This window comes from Cydia strobilella, chromosome 12, assembly GCF_947568885.1.
Source record: "Cydia strobilella chromosome 12, ilCydStro3.1, whole genome shotgun sequence".
Classification (NCBI taxonomy): domain Eukaryota; kingdom Metazoa; phylum Arthropoda; class Insecta; order Lepidoptera; family Tortricidae; genus Cydia; species Cydia strobilella.
In genome coordinates, this window is record NC_086052.1 from 657,263 (window position 1) to 679,736 (window position 22,474).

The following is a 22,474-nucleotide window of genomic DNA, read 5'->3' on the forward strand; positions in this document are numbered from 1 at the left end:
TGTAAGGTAAGATGGGATAAGACTAACATACTCGTAGTTTATTTTGCTCGGGGCAGGACTAAAAGTATGAGGATTCAATAAAAGTGTTAGTTTTACAGTTTGAATGATTCACGGTAAGTTTCACTAGACTTGTACGTCGAAATATCGGGAGCATGAAAGACAAAAGGTAATCACGATCCATATAGCGGTCGATATAAGTCAAGTGATAGTCTTACTCCATCTTATCTTAAATGTTTTATTTATTTTTATTTTATTTTATTTTATTGATAAGAATGTTTACATGACATTACAGTTGAACCAATGCGTCACGAAACTTAAACTAACAGCAATTATTTATTGTAGTTATTTAAATTTTTTTTTTTGCATCGTTGATAAGTAACCTTTTTTGGAATTTTTGTAGTAGGTAATTGCGAAATCTTTTCTTCTTGTATACATCGGAGACATTCGATAACTTAAATGTTTGTTGTCAAAGAGTCTTCATTTCAGAAAATAGTGTCACCAAAAATCTGCAACATGGCGAAGCCTAAATAAAATCTTGTCAGAGTATATAGAATTATAGATAAATATTTACGTATTTACTCGTACAATCGTGGACATTCCCGGTGAACCACCTTAAGGGGAAAAATCGTTTCAACGTCTTGCAGACGGTCAGGCGATATCACAAAAGTGATGCCCATTAAAAATATTACCTACAGTTTATTGCCGTTCATTTTCTTTGTGACGGGCGGCATTTAGAAACTAGTTAAGGAATCCAAAATGCATCCTAATTGGTTATCTTTATAGGGAGGCGAAGCTTAGCCTAATTAACAACAACTAATAAATTGTCCTTACTACCTATTGTTATTTTTTTTTTTTATGAAATAGGAGGCAAACGAGCAGACGGATCACCTATGGACACCCGCAACACCAGAGGGGTTGTAAGTGCGTTGCCGGCCTTTAAGATGGGAGTACGCTCTTTTCTTGAAGGTTTGAAGGTCATATCGGTCCGGAAATACCGCAGGCGACAGTTCATTCCACAGTTTAGCTGTGCGAGGCAGGAAGTTTCTAGAGAAACGCACAGTTGAGGACTGCCAACCATCTAAGTGGTAAGGATGGTAATGTTGTCGCGTAGGGCGATGGCGAAAAGAAGCGGCAGTAAAGTAAAGTATGTAATGTTTGTCTCATTACCTGATTTTACCCTTTTCATTATTCACATAAAGAATCCTAAACATCGTAATTGCGTAAGAGGCGGGGTTTTTAGCTTGCTCGTAAGGAACGAAGTAAAAAAATTCTGAAGTAGTTCACCGGGAATGTCCCCGATTGTACCTCCCATAACTCTGCAAGTCGGCAACTAAGATTATTCTTCACCTTACAAGGATTCGAACCCAGGACCGCAAGCTTCGCAGCGTCGCACTAAATTGGTGATTTAGCTGATCGTCGATGTTATTCTATCGTTAAAAATATGTGAAATCTACTTTGAATTACTTATAAAAGTCTTAAATAGTAAATCAGGTATTATCATAAGTTAACATCATTACCTATAGTTTGGTACAGAATTACAACTGTATCATGGCTACACAATATTCATTATCTATGAAGTCAGAATATCTTTGACGGCCCTTCTGCACTGAGCGTTTGATTTTGTCAAAGCATATTCAATAGGCTCGATATCTTTTTCTTAACCTCGTAAATTGGGAAACGTTTTCTCTGCCCAGCCTCTGCCAAGGACCCCAAAACTGAATTCTAAACTCGTCACGCTAGAAGCTGATGTGGAAGCAAATTTCACATTCGTGTTCAATTTTACTTCGATCAACAGTAATTGTGCCAAACTGGCGCATTGACGGCCGTCCAACTTTTGTGTACCAACTTCCCGCGTCTAACTTTTAATGTAAGAACCATTACTTTCCGCACTTAAGCACAAAATTGGTAGGTATCTGGAAATGAGGGGAATGAAAGTCTTCAGTGCGATATAATTTATTATATTTATGTAGTAATGTCACTTGGAACAACTTAGGAGCGAGCGGCGGCAATGCCCTGGACTCTCGAGCATCGCCGTCGCGGCTGACAATGTTATAGACTATGATAACGGTTTAAAAAAACAATATATTCAACATCCTCTATCGTATGTACGTACTGATATATTTACAAATTTCTATGCTTATTTACACTAACTAACAACGTTTAATATATTCGAAATATCGTACACGGAGAATATTATAGTCCATTTTGTAACAGCCGGCACCCTTCGGCTTAATTATATACATAGTAGGGGCATTTTCGTTAGAATTTTTTATTGCGGCCTCGACGATGGGTGCCAAAGAGGATTCGGGCGAAGGCCTGGCGGAAGTCGGGGCTGAAGATTGTGTAGATAACCGGGTTAAGCGTAGAGTTGAAATAGCCGAGCCAGAGGAAGAAGCTGGCCAAGTAATCACTAATCACGCAAGAAGAACAAATAGCCATCACTAACGCCATGATGAAGAAAGGTAGCCAGCAGAACACGAAGGCCCCTGTTATGATCGCGAGCGTCTTAGCTGCTTTCCTCTCTCTCTTAGCTTCCAGCGACTCCTTCTTTTCCCTATGCGAGGGAGCGGGAACAATAGCGCGCTCCGCTTTCGACCCGTTCGTAACAGTCGAGGAAGACTTCTCAGGCGAAACGGAAGGCGCTTTTTCGTTGATCGTGAACGCAGTTGTGCGAGGTTCCTCATCCAGGGTATCTACAGTGGAAGTGCTTTGGCCTTCAGTGAGGAGAAGCGATGCGGCTAGCGCTTCGGTTCGCGTACGTTGGTTGCACTTCTTTAAGTTGAGGAACCTTTTCTTTACAAAGCGCCTGTCTCTGGCGGATTGTACTGGTCTACCAGGAGTCGTAGTACCGTCAGCTGACGTCGGGCGTGGGGGTGGCTGTTCAGTCCTCCTTCTGATTCGTCGTCGGGCTGTTTGGAAAATCTTCCAATAAAGGATAAGGATGACGGCAAGCGGTACGTAGAAGGTGGACATAGTGGCGAAGATTTGGTAGGCTAGGTCTTGGCTGACGAGGCACTTCTGCTGCTGGGTGATGCGGGCGAGGTAGTCGGGGTCCTTCCAGCCCAGCTGCGGGGCGAGAGAGACCACGAGCGCGGCGGCCCACACCAGCACGATCATCGTGAAGATGCGCCGCTCGTTGCGGTTGTGCATGTAGTCGACATCCGTCACAGCCCAGTACCTGGTAACAAAACGGATATTAGATGTAAATATACGGAAGATAAAATAAGGTAATTATACACTTAAAAAACTATACTCTGGACAACAACTAATACCTGACACAAGTCTGGTCTTAGTTGTCTGTACAACTGAGCAGACACAGACAAAGAGCCACAAAATGTACTTACTACGATTTCTAATTTTGCAAATGGTGGCGTCAGTTTACAGTGAGGTTATGAATGAATTCCTTTCATAATTTCTCCATGCAATTTCGAACCTCACTGTACCTATTACATGCATAAATAATAACTGTGTCTTTAGTAAAAGGTTCTATGAATTTAGTAAGTCTCGCGCATCTCAGATGATAAAGGGTACAAGTGTTATATGGAACCTACCACCTTTTTCACCTGCGCTGCGCAAGACTTAGTACCCTTTTTCACTAAAGCCACAATTAAATACCAGGGGCCCGTTTCTCACAAGCTTGTAACTTGTAATACAAGCGGATGTCACTTTTTGACAGCTTTTGTTAGAAAGAGACTTCCACTTGTATTACAAGTTACAAGCTTTTGAGAAACGGGCTCCAGGTGATAAATGATTTTATAAGTTGTAAAGAAGTTTACCTATCAGTAGCTATAGCGACGAGGTGAAGAATGGAAGCAGAGCTGCAGAGAACATCGCTGGAGGTCCACATGTCGCACAGCTCGGGGCCCAGGATCCAGCCCTGGCTTACCTGGCAACATAAACAATCATTACTTTCGTCACTGTATTAAACTAGTGGTTGTGTGTGCTGTAGAACTTGGGAACTCTCATGAAGTTTTGAACAGAACGAGGACTTCTCAAGTCTTCTTCAGATACTAAAGAAATTTGGAATATTCTACACAATTGGCGGTATACCCCAGGTAGCATTTATACGTCATTATGACGTCCGTTACGTCATTATAACGTATAAATGACGTCATTATGACGTCGCTGACGTCATTTTGCTACCTGGGACGTAATACGTCTCATTATTGGTGTCGCGTGATAAGGGAATTTACCGTTTTTTTTTTAATCCAACCTTTGGCACCGCAGGATAAGTTCTTTATTTATTTTTACAGAGAATAATACCTAGCATAAGAGTAAACACATACAGCCCCATCGCGCATAAAAGCCGTAACAGCCATTGGAAAACACATCCAATTATTTTCCGTATTCTGGTGCTATAAATTTCAAATAACTGATCATCCAATCACATGCAGTTAGTACTGCGTTATGCGTGTCTATTTCAGATTCAGATTATTTATTGGTAAAAATAATACAATTTTTTAAACGTCATATTTCCGAGTGCTTTAAATTCTCATAAAATTTGACGCCCTCCTGGCCTAGTCGATAGTGACCCCTGCCCACAAAGGGCATTTATTTGTTACATTTTATTCCTGAGTACCTAATGGATGTTCTCTATGTAACTATGTATGTACATACAATGTTTTACAAAAATAGTAGGGGTTACGTTTGAGGGCATATTCGGTATCTAGTTCCGATTAGGAAAAAGTAGAAAAAAAAATTTTTGCCGCGATTTTTTTTATGAGGCTGTTCGTCTAAGCATAGAGTAACTTATACTAGAGCGGTACGTCACAGTAAATTTTGTAACCCCAGTAAATTCACTGCCATCTGTCGACACACTTTAAAACTAAAAAAGAAGATTTATAAAAATACGATAAAATGTATTTAAATATGGATAAATGATTTTTTTTATTTGCATTAATTATTTTTATGATTTTGACCCATGTTCTTTCACTGATATGCGTTAAAATTGTTAAATAACAAACGAAACCGTCAACGCCATCTATACGACTGTAGGCCAAAGCTAGTAGCGCCCTCTGAACGAGAATCAAATTTTCTTGATTTTCGAGGCACGTTTTTTCCTTGGACTGTATCCATCTATTACGGAGTTATATCTATCTTTGGTCTAAGTCTTCCATACAAAAGCAAAAAACTTTTCGCGTCAATTTTTTTTCTTCTACCTCTTTTTAATCAGAACACGATACAGAATAAATATGATCTTGAACGAATCCCCACTATTTTTATTACTCCTACATAATTTTCAATTCTAAATGGTGGCTAAAAATTAAGTGCATTGCCGTTGCCAGGGACGTTTTGGGATTAAGGATGACTCACGTTAGATCGGAGTAAAATTATCCTATAATACAAGTATTTATTTATTTTAAAATATTCTCGATCAAAACCCAACAGCGCGCAACAAAGCATTTTAAAATATCGTATCGTAATAGTATGCAATATGAACGCGAGCATACATTGAATGCATTGAATATATTGCATTACTGGCATGCCAGCTGGCCAGTCGGATGGAAAACTCGATTTCGAGCGTAAAGGCGTATTCTGTTCAAAATGTGATATTGGTTTGATAATAAGTCGTACAGGGTGGATTTTTTAAATCGTTCAGTAAGGTTACTAGTTCATTTGCTACGCGAAAATGGTGTTAGGAGACTATTCCTATGTTTTTAATTTACGTTGATTGGTTTTTAGTTTATGAAAAAAAAACAGCGATAAAAACGGCGGTATCGTAAAAAATACTCCAAAGAGTACATTCCTATCCAAATATTCTAGTTAGAATGGCAACAGCAGCTACATTACTGCTGCGGTATTGACGCCGGCGCTGTCACTGTCAATTTACTTGATAAAACTAGGGCAGAATTGAACGTACCTATTAATCGCGGCGGGTATGTATGTATTTACGGGAAAACCAGTTATACAGCTAAAATTAAATAGTCACAACAAATCTTTTTTTCAGTTAAGAGGAAAGGGGACGGCCGTTTCTCAATCTAAAACCCCTCACTACTACAGTGCACGACGTACAACCGCCGCGGACACTCGTGCCTGAGGATGGATTCCCAAAGAATCCGAAACATGTCGCCAAAAGCGACTAATAATAATAGTGAGTAAAAACCGTACTGATAAATATTTTGAAATATGCCTCACGATAGTTTTAGTGCGACCCTCACTACTACTCTAAAATAAACGACCTATTTTGTTATTTATATGTATTGTCAAAGTTGAAACGTTTTAATTTCACTGTTATTTACCTACGTTCTTGTACTAATTTAGTCTTTATTGTTTTTGCTCAATAAGCACCTAACTTACACTACATTGACCTACTAACACGAAATACCTAAGATACAAAGTATAAAGTTACTTCCCATGTAGCATTTATACGTCATTATGACGTCAGCGATGTCTTTATGACATCACAGTGACGTCATTGTTACGTCAATATGACGTCGATGACGTCACTTTGCTACCTGGGTTAGTTTAGGTACTGATGTAAAATATGTTAGTGCTACTAGACTTATATTGACCGGGATATAGACCGTGATTACCTTTTGTATTATTTGTGAGCTCCTGATATTTCGACGCAGTTACATGCATCATGTTCACGGGTGACTGTCAGTCACAGATAACGGTCTATATCCCGGTCAATATAAGTCTAGTGAAACTAACCGTGAATCATTCAAAACTCTAAATGTTAGTGCTAGTTACAGCTTTGCTTACGACCTTAAATTTTATGTTTACTTTTCTTAACCATAATTGTTATTTAAGTAACTATTTACGCAATACGCGTATTATGATTTTTTATTTTTGGATATTTTTCAATGAAATAGATTTTATCTTATCTTATTGACATCTTTGCCCACCTGAGGCACGATGGTTAGGCAGACGGCTAACGGGGATATTGCCTTTTGCGACGCGTTCGCGACATCACATCGCATGAGAGTAAGCTATATTATAGTGCGATTAATATTAAATCTATTAAATATATTAATAACGGGTCACTCACGTGTTTTAAGTCGAAAACGCACGAAAACGCACGCAGGAGCGTCATCAGGAGCTTGCGTCAACGGTGACGGACCGGAGTGAAACATGTCGAGCGTTTTCGACTTAAAACACGTGAGTGACCTGTTATTAATATATTTAATATGTCTATGTCTCACGGAGGGTTTGTTATTAAAATATTAAATCTATTTCTATTTTTTTATACTAGCTTTTGTCCGCAACTTCGTCTGCATGGACTTAGTAACCGCAGCTAGAGTAAGAATAGCGCCTGAATAAAGTTTAATATCAATCATGCAATTTGAGCATTTGCTTAATTGCTTATGTAAACAAATTATCAGGCACTACATTAATTATTTAAATTCCACCCCGCTTTTGACCCTCTTAAGGGATGACTTTCGGGATAAAAATTATTCTTTGTCCTTCTCCGGGACTATCTCTATGCCAAATTTCAACTAAATCGGTTCAGCGGCTTAATCGTGAAGAGGTAACACACACACAGACAGACAGATAGAATTTCGCATTTATAATATTACTAGCTTTTGCCCGCGACTTCGTCTGCGCGGACTTAGTAACAGCAGCTAAAGTAAGTTTAGCGCCTGGAAAAGTTCTCATAGCAATCAAAATTTGAGCATATTATGCACACAAATTAGCAGGCACTACCTTAATTATCTCAATTCCACCCCGCTTTTTACTTTCTTAAGGGATGTTTTCGGGATATAAACTATTCTATGTCCTTCTCAGGGACTCAACCTATCTCTATGCCAAATTTTATCTAAATCGGTTCAGCGGTTTAAGCGTGAAGAGGTAACACACAGACAGACAGACAGACAGACTTTCGCATTTATAATATTAGTATGGATGAAGTGCTGATAATGGACTAATAAGGCTATCGAAAATGATTTAATCCTTGGCTTTTATCAATGAATTTTTCTGGATTACGAGATAATATATCCAATTGATATCAATCACTTACTCTTTGTGAAGGAAAACATATTGTATAAACTTACATAAGTACATTCACGAGTATTCTAATACATACGAAAACTAATGTGGGTATTACAATGGACATGTTACGAATGATTCTTAGGCATCAAATAGGCCCCTGAATGAATATGCTTCCCGATAGCTATTCGGGCGGAAAACTCGGTCGATACAGGGTGAAGCCAGAGGCGTTGCTTGCTTGTCCACTTAACTTTACCCTAAACCTTTGTATACATATCTAGTATACATACAGACGATGATTACACATAAAGAAGATTAAACAAATTCTTGTGTCATAACATATAACGTAAAAGTTTCTACGTAGTGTAATTTTGTGAAACGTGAAAATATACCACAATTGTGGTTTTATGACAAACCTAATAACCCTTTTATTATTTATTATTATTTTAAACTTTATTGCACATAAAAAGTGTACAACAGGCGGACTTAATGCCATTATAGGCATTCTCTACCAGTCAACCATATGGCTAAACAAAAAAGCGTCAAGGTGGCCCTTTTGAGTGTAAGACTTAAAGATATAGACACCAAATGTAATTTTTATATTTTAAACAGCCCTCTTTTTTATAGAAAAAGGGGTACCTTGAATATAACTTTAAATATATAGTAGGTATTTATTTTTTCTATTATCTCTATAAAGGAGCCCACTGACTATCAGTCCGCCGGACGATATCGGCCTGTCAGTTGTTCGGAACTGTCAAATTTTTGTTCTAACTGACAGGCCAATATCGTCCGGCGGACTGATAGTCAGTGGGCCCCTTAACAACGGGGTGAAGCCAGAGGCGTTATGTTTGTAGTTGTATCTCGTATACATACAGACAGACGATGATAACTTTCAAGATTAAACAAATAGTTATTGATAGATGTAATACCTAATATATAACAAAAAAGTTCCTACTTATTCTAACTTTGTGAAATTTCGTAAAAATAATTATAACACATTCGGGATTCGTTTTTAACACAGATGTGATACCTCTTTTTTATGTTACCCCCCAGGTAGCAAAATGACGTCAAATGACGTCAGCGACGTCATAATGACGTAATAATGCTGTCATTATGACGTCGCTGACGTCATTTTGCTACCTGGGCCTGACCCTCGTTGGATCAGATTGACAAAAAGGTTGGTATTTAAAATATTGCTAATAACTGGCAGGCTTAGAAAAAAAAGTACGGTGCTATTTTGGTGCGCTCTTATCAATGCAATATATTGATCCCTTTGATCCGTTTCGCCTCTCTCTACCCTGCTTCTATAAAAATCACACATAATCTCCTAAACCTTAATCAAACAGAAACATATAAATGAACCAGTGAGCCAATCGGTCGTAAAACTCGGTCTACACAAGGGTGGCCGAGGCGTTGTTTGCTTGTCCACTTAAGTTCACCCGAAATCCGGGTAGCATCGCCCACTGTGAACTGACAGTTCGTAAACCTTATCACAATAGGATTAAGGTCCATCGATGAACGGTTAAGTGTTGCTGTTTGTAACTTTGTACGCAACGTGTCACGGACATGTACAAACTAAGATTAAAGGCTTACATTGTAATTAAATTGATATACGACGCAATGGACCCGTTATGGAATACTTTGTAAAATTATTAACTTTTTTGTTACAAGTTTCGTTAAACTGGTTACTTCAGCTGTCTGAAATAGATTTCATGTACTAAATAAAACCGGCCAAGTGCGAGTCGGACTTGCGCCCGAAGAGTTCCGTACCATTACGCAAACAACGGCAAAAAAATCACGTTTGTTGTATGGGAGCCCCACTTAAATATTTATATTATTCTGTTATTGGTATTTGTCGTTATATCGGCAACAGAAATACATCATCTGCGAAAATTTCAACTGTCTAGCTATCACGGTTCATGAGATACAGCCTGGTGACAGACGGACAGACAGACTGATATACAGATAGACAGAGACAGGGGAGTCTTAGTAATAGGGTCTCGTTTTTACCCTTTGGGTACGGAACCCTAAAAAGGTGACTCGAGGGTTCCAGACGCAGAAGCCGGATTCAAACCGAGGTCTTCAGCGTAAGTACATAGTTACAATACAAATACATTACAACGATTTCAAGTAACACTACAGTACTATTATACTAAAATGTCTTAACCATTCAACACTATATGGTCTCATAGTCCTATGTTTTGCTCGTTCCTTTATTAGATGGATTAACTGGATCCCAAGATGGAGGAATGTAGAGAAAAGCCATTCCATTAAAGTTTGGATATTTCTTAATTTCAATGGACTCACGCCTGCCCCACATATCATCACGAAATTTCACGTATTCATTATAAGTTAGGTATCTATCTAATCCATACTAAGTCAAAGTCAAGTCAAAGTCAATATAATCTTTATTCAAATAGGCCTAGCAACAAGCACTTTTAAATTGTCAAGTTTTAAATATTACCTTAATCTAAATATCAGAGCAATTTATTGATGCAGTTATTATTATTCTTAAAAACATTGAATTATTATAGATATGTCAAACTTAATAATAAGAATTCACAAAAGGATCGTCAAACACCAAAATTGTATAAAAATACTAGACTAGAAACTTTCTAGAATAAAAATCTAAATGTCAAAAATACGGATTACCTAATATAGGTATTCATTGAATTATCAATTTCATTATTACACTAATATTATAAATGCGAGTGTCTGTCTGTCTGTCTTTCTGTCTGTGTGTTCCCTCTTTACGCTTAAACCGCTGAATCGATTTATATGAAATTTGGGATAGAGATAGGTTGTCCCTGAGAAGGACATAGGATAGTTTTTATCCCGAAAATCATCCCTTAAGAAAGTTAAAAGCGGGGTGCAATTGAGATAATTAATGAAGTGCCTGCTAATTTGTGTGCATAATATGCTCAAATTGAATGATTGCTATGAGAATTTTTCCAGACGCTATACTTACTTTAGCTGCTGTTACTAAGTCCACGCAGACGAAGTCGCGGCCAAAAACCAGTATAATCATAATTTCTTTAGTTTTTCTGTTAGACAGCGAAATTAAACTAAAAACCGAATAGTTTATTGGATCTAGTGAAAGTTTGTATTTATGTTGCCAACAAATTACCTGCATTGATTAATAATAATAATAATAATAATAATAATAATATTCTTTATTGTGCACAATGAAACATGATTAAATACAGCAAATTAACATAAAAAACTGAGCAGCAACAGGCAGGCATTAATTTAAGTTTTCCTTGTATTGAAAATTGTAGAACTATCCTAACATGCCAATCAGTCAATCGGTCGGAAAACTGAGTTCAGATCGATATTGAAAGCCAGAGGCGTTGATGTTTGCTCGACCACTTAAGCTCACTCTAAACCCTTGTCCACAACGTGTCATGTTCAGTCAGCATCAATAGTAGTGGATGAAACAACGCGCCAAAAGTTTCTGCCAACCTTGATTTCCAAATAAATCGAAGTGTGTCGAAGATTTTTGCCGAAACGCATATTCTGACGGGTTCAACTCGATCATGCGGAAAAATATCTCATCGCTGGCCCGGCCACGACATGGCGCGGTGGCGGCAGCGGCGAGCGGCGGCCATAGGTTGGAGCGAAAGAAAGAAAGAAGAAAGAAAATAACTTTATTTTGCATGAAATATGGTACAAAAGGTGGTCAGACAATATTATACATGAGTATCACATATTTCACCATCATCTGGCATGCAAAAAACTAAACTTACAACTAAAGCTAAGTTTAAACAACGCGATCGCGAGACACAGCGATCGGACCTTTCGTTCCCTATGGCCGCCGCTCGCCGCTGCCGTCGCCGCGCGATGTCGTGGCCGCGTCAGAGCTAGTCAAAATGGCATTCTGAAGGTGATTGCGAGCAAATTTAATTGTATTATATTGGCACATTGGCTAGATCAGGTCAAGCCTATAGCGACATGTCAAGTCTGGCCTGTAGGTTTAAGAATAATTTAATTTATTTTACTAACATAGTATTTAAGTTAGCTTAAGATTTATTTGTTTGTAACTAACACAATATTGATACTTTATCTGAAATAAAGACAATTCAATTCAATTCAAATCTTTACAGTTCGAAACATAAATTGTTCTGCATAAATATATAGAAATATTTCTTTTTGATAAACTATTTATATTGCGCTTAAAATTACCTCAATAACGGACTCGACTCTGGACTTAAAAGACTCGGATTTTCTTCTAGTGCAGCCTCGTAGAAACGAATAGAGTACTTCAAATGTTGACTCAAAAGACTCTAGTTCCTAGCAAGACTAGTCAGGATTGAGACGTTTACTTTACATGTCATATTTTCCAATTTAAAATTTAGAAACTACAATAAATTGGGTACCGAATTGGACACCGCAGATTAGCCGGAGCAGAGGCAGACCAAAAAGAGATGGCGGGATGATCTCGACGCTTTTAGCAGCGACTGGCACCAATGCATGCACCAACTCGTGATGAGTGATGGAAGAAAGGGAAGGCCTTTGCTCAGCAGTGGGACACAAGATAGGCTATTAAAAAAAACTACAATATATAGCGTGTGACAGAGACGGGATGCCTAAGCGTGCGTTAGTACGAGATAGCACGCCTAATGGGCATCTTCCCAATAGAGCTAATCTAAATAAAAAATAAATAAAAACAACAACAACAATTCAGTTATGATACTCGTGATCGGTCGTAGGGTCGGATACGCGCGCACGTTTATCCACCAAGGTACCGGCTACCGAACTCTACTCGCGCGCAGCGCTGTTGGCTTCCGCGTGATACTAAAACATGGCCGCGCACGCGACTACTATAAATTGACCCGCGGCTTAGTCTGTTAATACGCGAGCCGGGGTCTACTTAAATTAGCTCTATTGGGAAGATGCCCATTAGGCGTGCTATCTCGTACTAACGCACGCTTAGGCATCCCGTCTCTGTCACACGCTATAAATAATATTAGTACTCACTTCATATACAGCTCCCAGTGGCATGACCAGACAGGCCACCATCAGGTCGGCCACGGCGAGCGACGCGACCAGATAGTTCGCTACGTTCTGAAGGTTTCTCTCGATTATTATTGCTGCTATCACGAACACGTTACCTGCAAACAAATTTCATTTCATTTATTTACTACTTATGCAACATTAAAGTATATCTAAAACACCGTGAAAACACTAGACTCCCTTTTATCCGTCATAACAAATTCTCAAGCATTCTTTACACACACCCCCGACCATCGCCACTTCAGCAGGTCACACTCCGGTGCTGACACCAGGAGAGTATCCAGTAGGGCCAAGACCCGAAATAGTATCGGATAATTTTTTATGCGCCAGCGTGCGCGCCGTTGGCACTGGCAGACCAGACTAACAGAGCCCGCGCCCGCTGCCTGAGGGTAATTTGAGTTTTTTTGTTTACCTTTTGATATACATTGTTTTGTTTTAAATTAAAACTAGCGTACAAAGCACGTATCCATTAATGTACAAATTGCAACATTGAAATAAAGCTTATATAGGCTTCACCATTACTAGGGTAGAAGCGAAGCGATTTTAGAAAGGCGTGAAGGTTCTCTGCGCCTTTTTGAAAAAGAGAGAAAGGAGCCTATCCGTTACTATGTGCCTCATTGTATAAACATTAATATTATCCATGCTATGCAAGTGTAAAGCAGGAAAATAGTAATTACACATGTAAGCTCCAATCAATCAAGCCCCTGGCTATTATCCCTTTTCAGGATAAGCCCCCCTGACTTACGCCACTCTTGGCGATTTTGTGTCATTTCCGGCGTTAAGTCCGTCCTCAGCAAATCTTTTTGGACTGTCCGCAACCATGTGATTAGTGGACAGCCTCTGCCTCTTTTGTATTATTTTATGGTCAGCATTTTACCTCTTGAGTCATATTATGAGGGCTTATCCTCTACTTCTAAAGGACTTCTGCGCATTACGCGGCCAAACCAGGGTATAGGCGGTTCATGAGCTCCGAGGAATTGTATTTATTCTGTGATGGAATGAAAACTGTAAATAATAAGTGACGTAATTCAAAGTCATTGCCTTGCCAGTATTTATATAAACTTGGGTTTGGCTGAATGAGACCTCGGCTCGGCCCGGTCGGGCGTCTAGGGATAGTAACCCGTACTCATCGCTTTCCATACATTTCTGTAGCGTGCCAATCGACCATGCGAGTTGACAAGGCAAGCTTATAACTTGTTTACTATACAGAGTTATTATTACCTACTATAGAAGCGATATACCAAACAATGAAATTGTCGCAATCACAACCTGTACAACGCGACCAAAACGTTACGTTTGTATAGGGAAGCGGCCGTCTCCTTTCCAGGGGCCCACTGATTGTTCGCCGGACGATACCAGCCTGTCAGTTAGAACAAAATTTGACAGTTCCGAGCAACTGACAAGCCGATATCGTCCGGCGGACTGGTAATCAGTGGGCCCCCTAAGTGATTTTCGAAACAAAAAGCTTTACGATTTTTAAACACTCGCAATGCCTCGAAAGCTTTTAATCGAGCGCTGGTAATTAAACTTTTAGGCTCATTAATTTTCCCGTTCAGGGTAATTTCAGTGTCGTTCTCATGGCAACTATCGAGTCAACGTCTCAGGGGAACCAGTTGTTTTGCCTTTATTTATAAACTGATGTTCATTGTTGAGAGTAACGCTGCTTCACGTAAGCGAACAACTCGCAGCAGAAAATATTTTAGGCACAGAATAGAAGCGAACTATTAACGAAATAATTAACGATATCCGACGATACCCGACTGTCGAATGGGCTCGAATGGAGTTGGTCACTAGGTCACCACCATTGACATATTATGTTAGTTAATGACAGGTAACCACCGAGACGCGCCGTGAAGAATGACTCTTTTGAGTGGACCATTTAAATACGTTAGTACTATATCTACCACAGTATAAACTTCAAATTTCTTTGGCTACATTGCTGGACTAGTCTAAAGAAATTTGAAAGTTCACATAACATTGGTGCCCTAAAACTCGATTCGCCATTGGACAAGTAATCGTAATACAAGTAAAATACCCGTACTTTAATCCGGTATTAAAAATTTCGTCGGCAAATTGGTCTGTCACTGTCATGTCATGACGTAATATGGATTAACGTGCAAATTGAAATGTAAACAGGTATTTATTTTGCATATAGGCGGGAAAATTGCTAATTAGGTAGTAAAATCATCAATATTCAATATTTATTATATTATTTATTTATTTAAGGCGGTTCCCTGAGCCAGAAGGCGAAAAATCTCCTTATATGATCCTGTTTTTCTAAGAGGCGTTGATATTCGTAGACGTGGAAAAAATATATGTAGTTCTTGACTATATTATCTTTAATATCATAGCTTCCGATACACGAATTATGACACTTCGCTCGATACAATTAATTCCCACAGTAACCTCTAACTCGGACTTTTAATCCAATTTTACTCGGTTATTTATTATGTTATACTATAAATAAAAAAAGAAGAAAAAACAATCTTAACTTAAATAATAATTTCATAGCTTTCGAATTTCGATATTGTAGGGTAACGTTTTTAAAATAAATAAAAATCGACAAAATTCGATCAAAATTGACACTTGGCGCGCATGATCTTTCCCGTTCTTTCTTGCGAAATGTGACAGAGACAGCGGCAAACCGACGGAACGACCTTAAACTTTGTTGAACAGTAAACGTTGTACAAAAGGTGAACTTAATGCCGGAAGGCATTCTTTACCAGTTAACCTTTGGGCCAAACAGAGATCAAATAGTAGTGCGGGAAATATTTACACTAGTTAAGAGAAATTGAATACTAAATACTTAAATATAATACCTACTATAAGTTTTACACAAGAGGAAAACTAGGATAATGTCAAGATATGTCAGTCAATGTCAGTAAATGTCACTGATTTTACTAAGAAAATTGACAGACCCACTGCAGCGGCAACAACGACTCTGGAACAGTATAAGTTATCGGTTCTGCAGGGGCTTGGTTTCCGCAATTCGACGTCATATTATTGCGCCTATTTGCGCGCTGCAACAGTAATACACCCGCAGTTGAAATCCGAATGTCACCCTTAGATAAATTCTGTTTGTCAGATTTTTTTATCTATTCTGTTGTGTTACGCAAAATATTATATCTTTTTAAAGTCTCAAGCGAATCGTTAAACGAACACTTTGAAGTGAAATCCACTCAATCTTTTCAAAGCACATTTTTGATAATCCTCGCACAAACAAGATATTTAACTAAATCAACAGAATGTTAAACATCCTCCGAGGTGGGTCGCAACTTTGTTAATATTTATTTATGTAAATATGGCGGGTCAAACGGCGAAGAGTTTAAGAGGTTGTTTGAAGTTTAAAATCTTGACTTGATTTGTTGTTGATAAGATCATCATCTTTCTCGCGTTATCCCGGCATTTTGCCACGGCTCATGAGAGCCTGGGGGCTTTGAATACTAATACTAAGAATTGACGTAGGCAGTAGTTTTTACGAAGGCAACTGCCATCTGACCTTCCAACCCAGAGGGGCACTAGGCCTTTTTAGGATTAGTCCGTTTTCCTTCACCGAAAAGCGACTGATAAATATCAAATGATATTTCGTACATAAGTTCCGAAAAACTCATTGGTACGAGCCGGGGTTTGAACCCGCGACCTCCGGATTGAAAGTCGCACGCTATTACCGCTAGGCCACCATCGCTTGTTGTTGATAAGATACGAACACGAAAAAAGTCTGAACGATAGATAAGTCAAACTACAGAATTTGATCACTTTATTTGCAGATAAAAGAGTGTGTGTTTAGTGACAAGTGATCAAAAATATGAAATATGAGAAGGGAGCAGACGTTCACTCCTTCTTGGCCTGTCTGGGTCTCCCCTAACAACATTTATACGTCATTATGACGTCAGCGACGTCATAATGACGCCATAGTTACGTCATTATGACGTCGTTGACGTCACTTCGCTACCTGCTCTACGTGTACAGCCGGCATAAGTACCTACCTACTTTAAAAGTAATGTCATAGAAAGTAAGGTAGGTCTTGAAAATTATTTCCTCAGGATGTAAACGAGATGCACTACTATGTCAAGTTCGTATCACATCAATAACAAGTCAAGTTGCGGTTATTCAAATTTCGAATTGGCCTCTAGGAGGAGTAAATTTTTTGTATATCGAGACTTTGCTTAAATATACATTTGGTACGGATGAGATTTTAACGTGATCCTTTGCTACTTTTTATAGGTAGGTATGTATTTATTTTATTTTATTTATTTATTTAAAATTTCATTCAGGCAACAAGGCCCATTACAAATCCGGCCCACTGCCGTGCCCCCGCCAAGACAAGCCAAGCGAAGCGTATGAACACTACCTACCTTTTCTCGAAGCACTTCGTCGGTCGTCGTCTGCGTACATACTTGTAGATACTAAAATGATTTCCGTACTATGACGCGTCTATCCTGTGTCTGAATTTAAGTCCGAAGAATTATTGTTTTTTTAGGGTTCCGTACCTCGAAAGGAAAAAACGGAACCCTTATAGGATCACTTTGTTGTCCGTCCGTCCGTCCGTCTGTCTGTCAAGACCCTTTTTCTCAGGAACGCGTGGAGGTATCAAGCTGGAATTTATATCAAATATTCAGCTCTTACTGTCCCTTAGAGCTGTGAAAAAATCAAACTTCTAAGCCAACGCAATCAAAAGATACAACCGTTTATGCCGCAAATTTCCGCAAATTTTCGACACTCGCATGGGAATCAAAACCTACAAGGTACTTTCCGTGAACTCAGAATCTTGAAATTTGGTACGAAGCAACGTCTTATAGCACAGATAAAGGAACATTTGCGAAAACCGTCAATTTTTAGTTACATCATATAATAAAACTATTTTGTTGTACGAAACCCTCGGTGCGCGAGTACGACTCGCACTTGGCCGGTTTTTTGGATTGGTTGCGCCAAATTTCCGTTTCCAAATGTTTCCTGGGAGTTCTCGCCATAGTTGCCCGTGACACGAGTTGAGAATACCATCACAAAGTGTCAAAGTTAGCCTCCGAGCTCCGTTTGACATATTAGGCGGAATCGAGTGCTACTGCTAGAGAGTCACACATGACGATCACTAGATCGAGCATATATACCTAGGTGACGTTCGGATTCAGACTGCACCACACTTACTGTTGCAGTATTATACTGCCGCAAATGGCAGAATCGATAACCTTCTGACCTTAAATAGTAAAAAGACTAAATAAGAGATTTATGAAAGCACAAGAATTTATAAAATAAATGATTGATTTATTTTATAAATTCTTGTGCTTTCATAAATCTACCGCTTCTAGTCCCACAAATTCTACAGACCTAATCAAAATCATAATTGCTGCGATTTCGGGGTTGGTCTCATAGTAAAAGTCGCTCAGTATAATCCCAAAATCTCCCTGGCAACGGGAATGCACATATTTTTTGGCCACCTAGTATATATATATATATATATATATATATGTCAGTCTCTAATCACATACGCCATTTCATTATGGGGCAGTGCTGCAAAGACGTCAAACTTAATGTCTGTAAGAGCTCAACGGCCGGTCTTAAAGGTAATGCTCAAAAAGCCCTTCAGATATCCGACAAACAGCCTCTACCAAGAAGCTAAAGTACTGACAGTCCGCCAGCTTTACATACATAAAATCTGTCTCTCACTTCATAAAAGCGCCGCTAAGTCAGATAATTATTCGGAATTACTTTCTGAACGCTTTTAAGTTTGCTTGTTCCGAGGGTTAACACTGCTTTTGGGCGACGATCTGGCAACGTCCTTAGCTCTTCGATCTGCAATCCGTAACGTTCCAGAGTGAATTAATTGGTTGCACTGTGCATGTGGCTAAAACGTTACTTTTTAATCGGTTGTTGACACTTGATTATACCGAGACTGAGACATTACTCCTAAAAATTGTTTAAAACTAACAAAACTTAAATAAACATATAAAACTAACTAGCCTAAAATATTCAATTCAATTTTGATCCATGTAGTGTCAGTAAGTACTTAAGGTTAGTGACATACAATTACAATTCTTTGAGGATTGCGGTTGCCTTAAGGTTTGCGAGGTACATAGGTGTATATGTGGAGCCATGGTTCAGGAGGACGGTCACCATGGCCTTAGTTGTCAGAGGTGCGCTGGGCGATTTTCGCGTCACCATGCGCTAAATGAGCTGGTTCGCAGGGCTTTGGTCTCAGCCAATGTTCCCTGTGTCCTGGAGCCTCCGGGATTGTGCCGGGCTGATGGCAAAAGGCCAGATGGTCTTACATTGGTTCCTTGGCAGAAGGGTCGGTGCCTCTTATGGGACGCAACGTGTGTTAGCACCTTTGCCCCGTCCCATCTGAGTCACACCATCGGTGCTGCTGGTTCAGCTGCGGAGTATGCGGCTAAACAGAAGCATACGAAGTACTCTACCTTGGAACCAGTGTATGATTTTATACCAGTTGCGGTGGAGACTGCAGGACCTTGGGGTGCGGAGGATAAGGAGTTTGTGTGGGAATTGGGTCGGCGACTGAGAGATAGGGGTTGCGATCCTCGCTCCGGATCGTACCTGGTCCAACAGATCTCCTTGGCAATTCAACGGGGCAACGCTGCCAGTGTCATGGGGACGTTTGGGCCGGCTACGGTCCGGGGTGGCACCAAAGCCTAAATAGTTTAATTTAGTGGTTAAGCTAGACAAAGCCTGTTGCGGATTACATCATTTGTAAGTCGATGACGAAGCCTCTTGCTGATTTGCTTTTGTGTCCACTTGACGAAGCCTGCGTTGCCGATCACGATCTATGCATGGATGTTATTTACTGTTTTATTTATTGTGACGTGAAAATAAATGGTTGAAGTAACATGTTAAACCTAGAAATAAAGTTATAATAATAATGTAACAATAGGTAGAAAGTTTAAATGCTGAAAATTGCATGTATCTCAACCCAGGTGTAAACCTGAATCTTTTCATCATCATCATCATGTCAGCCGATAGACTTCCACTGCTGGACATAGGCCTCCCCCAAGGCTCGCCACTCCGACCGATCCTGTGCCGCTCGCATCCACCGAATTCCCGCGACCTTCACCAGGTCGTCGCTCCATCTCGTTGGAGGCCTGAATCTTTTTTGAAGTAACTATAGAAAAATATTTTATTTTCTCGTTGACTTGCATGACATTTAAATGTTGGACCCGGCTATGTCCTTAAACTACGTCCAAAAGAGAGGTATGGGCACTGTGAATGACATCTCGCTTTGTGTGGTAGGGCACAGGACAGCGGAGGTACCTCCACCTTACAGAAAACCGCAGCCAAATAACACTAAACCCTACTAATAGTGTTGTGTTCTTGCCGGTGAGTAAGGTTGCCAGAGCTCGAGGGAGAGGAGTGTTAGGGTCGGCAACGCGCATGTAACTCCTCTGGAGTTGCAGGCGTACATAGGCTACGGAGACTGCTTAACATCAGACGGGCCGTATGCTTGTTTGCCACCGACGTAGTATCAAAAAAAAATGTACATATGGTCTCCGGCAATACAGGCTTAGCCCAGTGCGGGGACTCCTGGAAACTGTAGTCAATCTAGTTAGGTACCAACTCTTTGAAACAACTGCTGTATACTTTTTCAGTGTCCTTTTTGTGCAATATTTTCTTTATATTAACTCTATTTATTCGAAGGTTAGCTGAAAGAGATCTCTTATAAGGCCTAGTTCGCCTTTGTACCTCTATTTTATAATGCGGGATCTATGCGAGGTAGTCTAACGTCAAAGCTCTACGTAGAGCAACTTGACCTACTCTATCTAGATCGGTTTACGGCGCCAAATGGATGGGTACGCTTGATGTCGTATGCGAATATGATTCGGTAGTGTTTGGCTTGGCAAATGCAATTCGGTGTTTCGGTCAGTTGCAATTGAAAAAGGTCTTTTGAGTACACTGGGAATGTTTTACTCGGATAGGTTAGGTTGTTACGTATATGTAGCATGTTTATTAAGAATCACAGGCCAAAACAAACAGTAGTACTAACCTACACAAAACATGCATGTTTTATTAAATTTTTCATCAATTTTCTCTACTCTTTTCGACTTTTAACATTCAACGAAAAAAGGATCGAACGGGTTTTTATACAGTTGCGAAAAAATAGAAAAAAACAATAAGGAATTCGAAATTTTTAAATTATTAATTCTGTAAGATCATTGTAATACAGTCGAAAAATAAGGAAGTTGTTCAAAAATCAATTCCTGGTCCAAAATGGGCGTGGCCAAAAAGGGGCGTGGCCAAAAAGGGGTGTGGCCAAAAAGGGGGGCGTGGCTTGGACAAAAGAGGGCGTGGCACATAGGGGCACAAAGCACAGAGATCCCTTAAAGGGATAAGTTCGCCTTTGTACATCTTATTATTTGTACCATGTAATTTTTAATATGTATTTTTGTACAATAAAGAGTTTACTACTACTACTACAAAGGGGCGTGGCTTGGGGGTGTGGCAGTTTCATTACAACTCAACACGTAGTTTCAAAATGAGAACGAAACTCCGTTTGTACGAGAAGGTGAAATTCGGCCAAGCTTGTTGCAGACTCTTAACCTTTACCGACCGATATATACGCACCGCAGGTTCAACGCCAAATACCGATTAATCAGTTATAGTCCACAGAGCAACATAGACCAAAATGCATATGCATAAAGTTCAATTTCAGTTTTGACACTTCGGTGACGTGGCGTCTGGATGACTGCTTTTGTGTTTGACACGGCGTCTAAAAGGAGAATCGAATTTGATCGGGAATAATTGTTCAAAGACGAGTTTTATTCACGGATAACTTTTATCTTTACATTGAATGCATAAAGAACTACATTTTAACTACGCAAAGAAAAGTTTCATCGATATTCTGCATTAAATGATTGCAAGGAGCCACTCATATTTTAAGAGAGCTAACAAGTTCACCAACTCTGCAAGACCGAAAACGATCTGCGAATCTAGAATTGAATTAATTAGATCTGAACTGCGAAGTCTGGCAGGCCAATTCGAATGTGCACTGACATCAGAATGATATATGAATCATGTTTATTTTATTTTATTTATAATACTTTATTAGTTTTATTACATACAAGAAGAGAAGATGTGGCAGAACTATGAAGAAAGATGGAGTGACGACATCACAGGAGTAGCCGGGGCACTTTGGCCAAAAGTGGCTCAGGATAGAGAAAACACAGCCTTTTAAACCTAAAATATTAATAACAATAACATAATGTAAGACATATTCTAACACTATTAACAAATGAAAACTAAGAATTCAAAGTGATCAAAATTATACGTAATTGTAAGGGATAAATAAAGCTATATATATATATTATATAGCACAAAAGAAAAACTTAGTGTTCAAAAGGCGAAATTAATGCCATGCTTTGACGACCGGGTTGGCCTAGTGGGTAGTGACCCTGCCTGTGAAGCCGATGGTCCTGGGTTCGAATCCCGGTAAGGGCATTTATTTGTGTGATGAGCACAGATATTTGTTCCTGAGTCATGGGTGTTTTCTATGTATTTAAGTATTTATATATTATATATATCGTTGCCT

At 39.4% G+C, this 22,474-nt stretch overlaps 1 protein-coding gene across 3 annotated transcripts in view; it reads right to left on the reverse strand.

The window, feature by feature from the left end:
- Window positions 1-1,942: 1,942 nt before the first annotated feature.
- LOC134745937 (5-hydroxytryptamine receptor) overlaps window positions 1,943-22,474 on the reverse strand; it is a 174,727-nt gene continuing 154,195 nt past the window's right edge. For all 3 annotated transcript variants that reach the window (XM_063680078.1, XM_063680077.1, XM_063680076.1), the window contains 3 exons: window positions 12,907-13,040; window positions 3,777-3,886; window positions 1,943-3,178 (listed from right to left, as the gene is read on the reverse strand). In XM_063680078.1, coding sequence (XP_063536148.1) covers window positions 2,260-3,178; window positions 3,777-3,886; window positions 12,907-13,040 — 1,163 coding nt within the window. In that variant the 3' untranslated portion in view covers window positions 1,943-2,259. The remainder of the gene's footprint in view (window positions 3,179-3,776; window positions 3,887-12,906; window positions 13,041-22,474) is intronic.